This window comes from Triticum dicoccoides, chromosome 6A, assembly GCF_002162155.2.
Source record: "Triticum dicoccoides isolate Atlit2015 ecotype Zavitan chromosome 6A, WEW_v2.0, whole genome shotgun sequence".
In the NCBI taxonomy this organism is placed as follows: domain Eukaryota; kingdom Viridiplantae; phylum Streptophyta; class Magnoliopsida; order Poales; family Poaceae; genus Triticum; species Triticum dicoccoides.
Window position 1 is genome coordinate 172,029,006 of NC_041390.1, and position 10,683 is coordinate 172,039,688.

The window sequence follows — 10,683 nt, forward strand, 5'->3', positions numbered from 1 at the left end:
CTCTTGTTCTCGTGTTTTTGTGTTTGTTTGTGGACTTTTTTCGTTCCGTGCTATGTGTGTGACTTGCTAGACTTGCTACTCCGTTTATTCGTAGGTCTTTATCATTATTATTGCCTCTAAGTATTATATTGTCTATCCTTTTGAGCTCAGAGTGATGAGTCTATAAAATCTAGGGGGAGTCTAGTCCTGAAAGTGTGCCCATGCTTTCTAACAGCTAGTACTTGTTGGGGCACACATTCAGGGGGAGTTCCGTCTAGATTTCATTGACTTATCTCTTGCAAATCATGTTGTTGTCATCATCCACCAAAAAGGGAGAGATTGAAAGGGCATTTCCCTACTTTATATTTTGGATGATGATGATAACCCTTTGTGGTCTAAACGTGTGCTATATGTTTCAGGTTCTCGATGCTTAGGCTTACATCGGATTGCTATTACCTCTCGAAGGAAAAGATCGAAGACTTGTCCTCTACGGTTTTATTTTCTTTAGTCGTAGAGTACCCGTACTATCAAGAGGGAATCCTCATTAGGAAGCTCTGGGGGAATCAGTTCACGTACACTTTTCTCACCCTCTCTTTGCCTTCCTCCGGTGTGTGTGAGTGAGAGAGTTTTCCTTGCCTCTTCCCCTCTTTTCTTTTCTGCTCACTATTTCTGCCCAGCGGTTGTACCGCTCTCTGGAGCGGTTGTACCGCTGGTCTTGTCGCTCACCAGCTGTGCTCGAGTGGTTGTACCGCTGCCTTCGGGCGGTGGTACCGCCACCATGCTCTGCAACAGCTGGGGCGGTGGTTCCGTCCATGCACCGCTCAAGTACCGCTCTCGCTTCTGGTTTGATGCGGTTCTTGAGCGGTAGTGGCCCGGTTGGTCCGTCGTTCCACAATGACCGGTACCACCGGTGGTCCGAGCGGTTCTTCCGCTCAGGACTTAGCCACCCAAGAGCTCAAGGCCATACGGTTGTTCCGGCCAGGCACCGCTCAAGTACCGGTCAAGCTCCTTTTTTGATGCGGTGATTGTGCGGTGGCCAGGCGGTTAGTCCGGTTATTTTTCTTAGCCGGTACTACCGCCCCCTTGGTCCGGTTGTACCGCTTGGTAGGGTTCTACAGATACACCATGAGTCCCGGTTGTACCGGGACGAGGACCGGTTGTACCGCTGCAGTGCTAAATTCGCAGTAACGGTTGGAAATTGAGGGTGACTATATAAGGGAGCTTCTCCCACCTTCCTCTCCTACCTTTGACCTCTCTCACTCCACCATTGATGCCCTTCAAGCTCTCTTGCCCGATCTCTCTCTCTAGCCACTCAAACTTGTTGATTTGCTAGGGATTGAAGGAGGAGACCTAGATCTACACTTCCACCAAAGGATATTTGGTTCCCCCATACTTTCTTGTGTGGATTTTGTTACTCTTGGGTGTTTGAGCACCCTAGACGGTTGATGTCATCTCGAAGCCATATTCCATTGTGGTGAAGCTTCGTGGTTTTGTTGGGAGCCTCCAATTAAGTTGTGGAGAGAGCCCCAACCTTGTTTGTAAAGGTTCGGTAGCCGCCTTCAAGGGCACCAATAGTGGAATCACGGCATCTCGCATTGTGTGAGGGCGTGAAGAGAATACGGTGGCCCTAGTGGCTTCTTGGGGAGCATTGTGCCTCCACACCGCTCCAACGGAGACGTACTTCCTCTCAAAGGGAAGGAACTTCGGTAACACATCCTCGTCTTCACCATCTCCACTCTTGGTTATCTCGTGCCTTTATTTAAGCAAGCTTACTTGTTTCATATCTCTTGCTTGCTTGTGTACCTATCCTCGTTGCATCATATAGGTTGCTCACCTAGTTGCATTTCTAGACAACCTATTTTGATGCAAAGTTTAACTTGTTAAAGAAAAGCAAAAAAATTGTTAGTTGCCTATTCACCCCCCCTCTAGTCAACCATATCGATCCTTTCACACGTGCCGGGCACGATTCGATTAATCACGTGCTGGGCCGGCCCACCACGGGCCAGGCACGCGTGCTAACAAGCCGGCCTATCAGGCATGACCCATTTGGCCAAGTATAGTGCAATATCAGCCCGACCAGCAGATGGCCTGTCGACCAACCCATCCCCGTCGCCTGTCCTACAAAACCCTGACATTTCCTATTTGGCACCGCAGGCGTCCGTTATTGTGCATTTTGCAAACGGGCGCCTGCAGCGCTCCAAACTGGGCCGACCCATTGTTTCCAGTGTCGCGAGCGCAAAAAAAGTGCGATAAGGGGTTCAAACCGGCGACCCCTTGATCGCAAGTGCCTCGTTCCAACCACCAAGTTATCCACCCCGCATGCTGCACAGATGCTTGGTCTTTTCCTTTTATTTTGTCCATTAGTTTAGTTTGTTTTTTCTTTTTTGTTCTTCTTTTTTGCATTTTCTTTCCTTCTTGTATCTTTTTTCTGTTTCCTCCTTTTTGTTTTCTTTAGTGTGCGTTTTTAAAATTCATGAACCTTTTCTTCTAAATAGATGAACTTTTTTTTTCAAATTTTATGAACTTTTTCAAATTCTATGAACTTTTTTCGAATTTGTTGAACAAATCGATGAACTTTTTGGAAAATTGATGAACTACTTTTAAAATTTGATGAACTATTTTTCCAATTTGATGAACTTTTTTCAAAAAGTGATTTTTTTTTTCAAATTCAATGAACTTTTTCTAAATTGATGAACTATTTCCAATTTCAACAAATTTTCTGAATTCGTGAACTTTTTTGAATTCATGAACTTTTTTGTAGTAATCACATGTTTTCTAAATCGATGAACTTTTCTCACAAGCGATGAACTTTTTTAACTTTATGTACTTTTTCTCGAAAAATGATAAACATTTCTCTCAAAATTGATTAACTGTTTAAAATTCATGGAATTTTTTAAATAAAAAACCTAAGTGATAGAAAAATAGCGGCCACACTTGTTCTTATACTGATAGCACTATGACCAGTCACAACTCTCCACTTGCTGTAGTGGTCAAACTAAGTTCGGCCGGAGACTTGGTGTTGCAAGTTCCAATCCTGGCGAGTCGCATTTTTTTGCGCTTTTCTGCCCTTTGCCTTCGCGGGCCGGCCCAACAATGCGCCGCAGCAGGCGCCAGCTACCTATGGGCTTCGGGCGCTTAGGGTGTGTTTGGTTGCAGTCACGGGCCGGAATGTCATGGGTCGGACCCGTTACTAGGCCTCCACTCGACCCCGATAAAATCGATGGAATCACGCAGTACGAGCCCTTTCCCACTTCCGCAACCCTATCGCTGCTCCTCTCCTGGCGCCGCTCGACCTCCTCCTTCCTCTCGCTCAGGTGCGCCGCCGGCCCTCTTCCTCCCTCTCTCTGCTTCGCCGCCGGCCCTTTTCCTCCCTCCCGCTCTCTCTGCTGCGCCGCCGACCCCTCTCCTAGCTCGTGCGCGCCGCGTCCCCTCTCCCTCGCTACATCTCCTGCAGAGCCAGCCCTCTCCCTCGCTCCAGATCTTGCGCCGCCGGACCTCCCTCCCTCGATCCATCTCCGGCGCCGCCGGTTTCCATTGTTGCTTATCTCGTACTCTCTCGATCTGCAGGATACCAGGAGAAGGCAGGGGTCTAGGGCGGCACTCCGGCGCGGCGGCAGACGGAATCAGACCCTCCTCTCCTCAAGGTATGAACCCTCTTCCTCCCCCCTTGTATATGCTGCTGTCTAGTACATTTTTTGCTCAACTTCTTGCTGTCCAGTACATGTTTTTGTTCAAATTGCTGCTGTCCAGTACATATTTGCAATCTATGGTGATGTGTAATATTTTTGATAGCCTATCCCTCCTCGTCGCCTCCTTCAACCGCCTCCTCTCATCTCACGGAAACAAACAGGGGAAAACCAACCAGAGAGCTTCGCCCAGCGCGCGATGGGGAAGAAGAAGGAGCGGTCAGTGAATGTGTCGGGCAAGCCCCGTCACTCTCTCGACGTCAACCGCCCCAATGACAAGAAGGGTGCTGGCGGCGGCAGCGGCGCCGGCGGGAGCCGGTCCGCGGCCACGGTGCGGCGGCTCAAGATGTACAAACTAAGGCCCATGAGGGACCGGGGTGGGAAGATCGTCAAGCACGACCTCCAGTCCAAGGAGCTCCCCAACACCCGCATCGAGCCTGACCGCCGGTGGTTCGGTGAGCAAATCCCCCTACCTCTCTGTTTGTTTTTCTTGTTGCGCACTTGATCGATGCCCTTAAGATACGAGGGCAGGTAATTACGTTGCTGTTGATTTGGATCAAGTAGGGATGTGTACACTTTTACAGCGTGTTTGGTAGATTAAGTGAAAGGGAATGGGAATTTATGAGAGGGAGTTGTCTGAGGGATTAGACTTGGGAAGTGGACTATTAGTCCCCATCCCATGTTTGGTGTGGTCTGGGAAATAATTTGTGGAATAATTATCATGAACAAAGGAAAAGGAAGGGGACACGTAAATGATGAAACCAACCTGTAACATGTGAAGCCAAGAAAATAATTTGAAAGGAAAATTGATCTGCAAGGGTATGTAAATGGAAAGATAAAGAATCAAAATCTGTTGCTAGCAAAATCTGAATGTATGTATTGAAAAAACAGATGGGATGCAACTTGCTGCTTGGCTGAGATGTACTCGTGCCTGGCGTTGCATCTACAGATTAGGGAGCAGTTAGCTCGCCGATTTATTTGGAGGAAAAATAATACTTCCGCAAGTATTTAGTTAGGATTTCTGTAGAGCCTTTTCTTTTGCTACGTGATCTGGGCCAACAAATCTGCAACAATTTTTCTTAAACGTCAACTCCCATTCCTTCGTTGAATTACCAGGGTCCCCCTAGGGAAGAGATCGATGGGAGTTGGGCCTACTAATTCCCTTGCCACTTCCCTTCTTAATTCCCAAGTCCCTGATCCAATCAAGAGATTTTATGTCTCACCCATCTGAAACTCCCATTCCCAACTCCCCCCAACCAAACGCGCTGTTAGGAGCAGTCGGGAGCTTGATAGATGTATGAGGAGAGCAGAGAAGATGTTATGGTTTCATTTTTGTATCCAGTTAGTAGTGTAGCAATTACCATGCCTAAAGCTCTTTTGCTGATTAGAGTCTGTCTGAGTACTGATTGGCTCAAGTAATTGCTAAGACACAGTACATATAGTGAACTTGGTGGGTGATACATCAGATCGTCTACATAACAGTTGGTTAAATCAAACTTTGTTATGATTTTTATTGGATTGAATTTGTTATACTGTCACAGGATATGCAGTGCAGATGATTGACGATTAATTTTGTACGAATTTATTCCATTATAAGCCTGGTGGTGTAACAGTGAATGTTGATTGTATTATTCTGCCTCTTTGGTTATCACAGGAAATACACGAGTTATCAATCAGAAAGAACTTGAATATTTCAGGCAAGAACTCCAGGCACGGCTTACAAATAACTACAGTGTGTTACTGAAATCTAAACAGCTGCCACTATCGCTTCTGCAGGATCATCAGAAGGTAAACACTTATGTATACTTCTATCATCCTGATCATTGATTTTGCACGTGCAGCTCATGGAGTATTAGTGTATGTGACTGACACTATTTTGCTGAAACTAGTGTTTAACTTAATTACTTGTACTCCTGGGTTCAATTTTATTTTTGGTTAAATAGCTTGGAACCTTACACATTATTGTGAAGTATCATATTGTAAGATGATTTTTCTGCTCACATATGTTCGCTCATGTTGATTATACAGCAAGCTCGTGCACATCTTCTTGACACTGAGCCTTTTGAGCATGCCTTTGGACCAAAGGGCAAGCGTAAACGACCAAAACTATCCAGTCTTGATTATGAATCTCTTATAAAGAAAGCTGATGATTCTCAAGGTACGAGTCAGAGCAATTAGCTTTAAGATTGGTCTCCAGTTCTGGAGCTAGAGCCGAATATGTCATTCAACTTTGCATGCATATAACAAAGAAATCTGGCCTACTGGCTGTTCATCTGCTACTGTATATGACAAAGAATAAGTGTGTCAGTCTTAAGAAGTTCCATAATTTTCTAAAGTAATATTTAATTGCATGAAGTTGCATGTATTATTTGTCAAGGATAGCTGTGTATCTTGGTAAACTTTTATTTTGTGCTTTTTAGATGCGTTTGAGGAAAAACATGCTTCATCAAAGTTGCCAAAGGATGAAGAGGAAGATGGCTTAAGGGATCTAGTCAGGCATAATATGTTTGAGAAGGGACAAAGCAAAAGAATTTGGGGTGAACTTTATAAAGTTCTTGACTCTTCAGATGTTGTTGTGCAGGTCAGTGTTACACAATGTGGTGACCCCATCAGAGTTACTCTTTACTATGTAATCAATAGAATTTCTCTGCATGTAGATATTGTTTTAAATTAGTATCTGTATATATTGATTGCTTAAATTGTTATTTCTTCCACAGGTGTTGGATGCCAGGGATCCAATGGGCACGAGATGCTACCATCTGGAGAAACATCTGAAGGAGAATGCCAAGCACAAACACCTGGTATTCTTACTAAATAAGGTATCATTTTAAGTTGTGCTCTTAGTGCAAATGTTGATTGTTTACCTGTTGCAATGCATTACAACACAATGATGATTGGGCACATTTCATTTGTTGTTCAGTGTGATCTAATACCTGCTTGGGCAACAAAAGGGTGGTTGCGTACTCTGTCCAGGGACTATCCCACCCTAGCATTCCATGCGAGCATCAACAAGTCTTTTGGAAAAGTAAGTGAGTTTTTTTTATATTGTGTTATGATTGTTGTGCTCCTTTATAGTGTGCACTTATACTTTTGAACCACTTCCAGGGATCTCTTCTTTCAGTATTAAGGCAGTTTGCCCGTTTGAGGAGTGACAAGCAAGCCATATCTGTTGGATTTGTTGGATATCCCAACGTTGGGAAGTCCTCAGTTATCAACACATTACGCTCCAAGACTGTAATTCTCTTTTCTTTCTTGTCCTTTAGATGACAATTTTTAAGAAAAATTTCTGATGAATTTTTATATACCTGTAGGTTTGCAAGGTAGCTCCGATTCCTGGAGAGACTAAGGTGTGGCAATACATCACCATGACTAAAAGAATCTTCTTAATTGATTGCCCTGGGGTTGTGTACCAAAACAATGATACAGAGACTGATGTAGTTCTTAAGGGTGTGGTATGTATCTCTACTTGTGCCCTTTTTGTCTTCTCTTTTTGAAATTGCAGATATTCAAGCATTTTCTTATCATTTTCATCTGTTTTTATCTTTCCCATCTTATTTTTTTTATGTTCTCATCTTTGTTCCTATTTCAAGGAAGTGTTGAACTTCCATTTGAACATGAAAGTAATTATATTCCTTTAATTGCAACCATCATTTCCATGTCTTCATGTATATTGTTATTTCATGATATGCATTGTAGGAAGGGTATTGGTACAGAGTTGTCCTATTTTATGGAATGACAGTAATATTTGTTTTTCTTGACTAGCACTGGTTTAGCAATGCTAGTTTTGAGTTTTTTTAGTAAATAACGTACTAATATTTGTCACCAGGTACGGGTGACAAATTTGGATGATGCTTCTGAGCACATTGGGGAAGTTCTAAGGCGTGTAAAGAAGGAGCATCTACAAAGAGCTTACAAAATACAAGACTGGTATCCCCCCCACCCTCCCCAAACACATGCACACACACAACCGAAGGTTCTAGTTTACTTTTATTTTAGCTGTGTTCCTTTCTGAGCACACATATTTTCTCTTCTGGTAAAGCTTCTTAGCGGCAAGGTCCTGGAAAGGCAGTCACCGAAGCTATCCTATATGAGATATCGTAGTATCTAGGGTAACACTGATTAATATTCTGAAAAATTAAATAGCGGTGCTAAAGCATCAAATAATAATCCCATGCTTATAAACTGCACATAACATAAACGGAGTAAAAACAAGATCATAAAAATCATATCTAATCACTACCGTGGGAGTAACGTCTAAAGATGATATATATCACAGCTGCAAACTATATTAGCTATAGTGCTAATAGCAGCCTATTAGCTGTGTTTGTGTTTTTTTGTGCACAGCGTTGCTTTTGAAGTCTTCCTAATGTTTAGAACTCTGGAGCTCTTGGCATATCTGGTTATTAAGTACACTGGTCCATAATGAACGTCACACATCATTGTTGACCTGATGGTGTTCCTTCACTATAATAACTAAAACCCACAGCCGGAGGAGATGACACATCTTTTATACTTACTGATCTTGCTCTCACCAGGGCTGATGATAATGATTTTCTCGTCCAGCTGAGCAAGATGAGTGGAAAGCTACTCAAGGTACAGCATAAACTTGTGATATTGTCCGTTCCTATTACAATTTTGCCAAATATTTCTCTTGCCTGTTCAGAGATGAACATACTGTACTGCAATTTCGTAACACTTGTATGTCTTTATATAATAAGTAATATATCCGACTTCACTATATTCAGAGTTGAACATACAGCTACTGACTTTTATGATTAGAATATTGATGAACGCTGTTAACTCAAAACCTAGACTAGCCAGGCCCCCAGCCCATGAGTGGGCTGATCTACTGCTTCATTCTCAACCTCTGTTTTTGATTCTTAGGGTGGGGAACCTGATCTGACAACAGCAGCCAAGATGGTACTTCATGACTGGCAGAGGGGCAAGATACCCTTTTTTGTGCCTCCGCCACAGCAGAATGAAGATGGTCCTTGTAAGATTACTGAACCTGTGGAGGGATCTGGTGAGGAAGTGGTCAGCAGTGACCGGGCTGCTGCTGCCATGAAAGCCATTGCGGGAATTATCTCTTCGCAGCAAACGATGAATGTCCCCTGCCAGAAGGAACTTGGCAGAAATGGCGAAGACAGTGAACTCCCGGAGCAATCAGACCTTTTGGTAAAAGACTGAAAGGCTAGCAATCCTGCATGAGAAGATCCCTGGTATTTTTGCCCGCGAACATCTTCACGAGTGCCACCGAAGTTATTCACTGTTTGCCATGAAGGACACAGTTACGCAGGGGGGACAATCCTTTGATATGTATCGTTCATGTTATCTGTAGCTTTCTAATGGATTAGGTAGAGCGTTGTTGGCATCTACATCAAAACTTGTCTTTTGTTCACCTCAAGTTCTAGTTAGATTTCACACCCTGTTTTATACATAGATAAATACCATTTGGTTCAAAATGCAACTTCTGCAATTATGCCTTTCTAATTTTTGTTTTCCACTTGATGTTGACATACGTGGATCTGCGTTACCCGTACGGCCTTGTTCAGTTGCGTGTGAATCCGAGTGGATTTAAGGGGTTTTGAGGGGGATTTAAACCTCTTCTAAGTCAAAATACGAATCAATCCTTGTCAATCCCCTCCAATCTTCTTGGGGAGAGGATTAACCGAACAAAGCTTCCTTATGATACTATATCATATTACAAATTTGGCTGGAGAAATGTAAGGGAGAGATTGTACTATCTGATTGCTATTCTTTGTATCAAAGACATTTTTCTCTTTGTTGCTATCTACTATCCCTGTAAAAGCATGAAAGTGCAGATCCACAATTAAGCATATCAGCTCTCTAATCATCAATCTAATTGTCCAAAATCTCTGTTAACGAAATGGATCGCTAACGAAACCATAATCCCCTCGCAAACGAAAACTGACACCGCACGCCCACGCTGCCAACCGTCGCCCGCTCCGCTCTGCCCCGCAGCCCCTTCTGGCTGCACCTGAAAGGCTGAAACCATGTTGCCATGCATCCTCCGCCATTGACTCAAGCCACCGCGGCCTCCGGCTCCGCCTTCAGGTACGTGGGAGCCACCAACAACGCCTCACCCCTCGACGCACTAGCCGCCGGCCTTGCGCACGAGACCTGCCCTCGACCAGACTCTCTGCTTGACGCATCGGCTACACTGTCGAGGACACGCAGGGCTGGGGACGTGGAAGCACGCGGGAGCGGCCGCAGATTCAGGTTCTTCGATCGTGCATCTGGTCGAATTCAACGATGTGATATATACATACTCTCTCCATTCCAAAATATAGTGCGCCCGCGTTTTCCGAGGTTCAACTTTGATCATAAATTTAACCAACGAGACCAACTACGACGGAAGAAAAAATTATATAATTGAAAACTTCTTTTGAATACGAATTTACTGATATAATTTTTGCTCCCGCCGCAATCGGTCCGTAAGATTTGTCTTATTTCCGACGCAAAAAAGGACCGTAAAAAAATATATAATCGTCGTAAAAAATATTTTATATTATGTAAAATTACAAACGTAAAAACATAGTCTAAAATACACATAAACTGCAAATTTTCTTGTCTTATAACCTATATTTTTATTTTCTTATATCAAAATTTACCTAGTGAATCAATAAGAATGTAACTATTTGAATTCCAAACGTAATTTAATTATGAAATGATCGTAAGATTACCTCGGGTGAAGAATAACTTATGATGCACCCTGGATGATGAATAGTAACACTATATATATATATATATATATATATATATATATATATATATATATATATAATGCATAACATGTACAGTATGTAATACCGTTAAATATGTTTGAAATGAAAAATAATTAAATCATAATTCATAAAACAAAAAATTAAATGGAAAACTAATAACCTTTTAGTCCCAGTTGGTGTTACCAACCGGGACTAAAGTTCCCCCAGCCATGGCACGGCCTCGTGCCACGTGGCTGGCTTTTAGTGCCGGTTATACTGAACCGGGACTAGGG

General features: G+C 43.2%; 1 protein-coding gene across 2 annotated transcripts; it reads left to right on the forward strand.

Moving 5' to 3' along the window:
• Nucleotides 1-3,213: 3,213 nt before the first annotated feature.
• Nucleotides 3,214-9,164, forward strand: LOC119316468 (nuclear/nucleolar GTPase 2). Of its 2 annotated transcripts, none has more exons than XM_037590785.1 (13): nucleotides 3,214-3,293; nucleotides 3,547-3,623; nucleotides 3,772-4,120; nucleotides 5,320-5,453; nucleotides 5,694-5,823; nucleotides 6,086-6,246; nucleotides 6,383-6,484; nucleotides 6,586-6,690; nucleotides 6,771-6,899; nucleotides 6,977-7,117; nucleotides 7,492-7,592; nucleotides 8,201-8,258; nucleotides 8,550-9,164. In XM_037590785.1, exons 3-13 carry the CDS (start codon nucleotides 3,865-3,867, stop codon nucleotides 8,850-8,852), a joined length of 1,620 nt encoding a protein of 539 aa, XP_037446682.1. In that variant the 5' UTR covers nucleotides 3,214-3,293; nucleotides 3,547-3,623; nucleotides 3,772-3,864; the 3' UTR covers nucleotides 8,853-9,164. The 2 variants fall into 2 exon arrangements, with proteins under 2 accessions (XP_037446682.1, XP_037446683.1); XM_037590786.1 differs by having other exon boundaries at nucleotides 3,220-3,293; nucleotides 3,830-4,120.
• The last annotated feature ends 1,519 nt before the right edge of the window (nucleotides 9,165-10,683 follow it).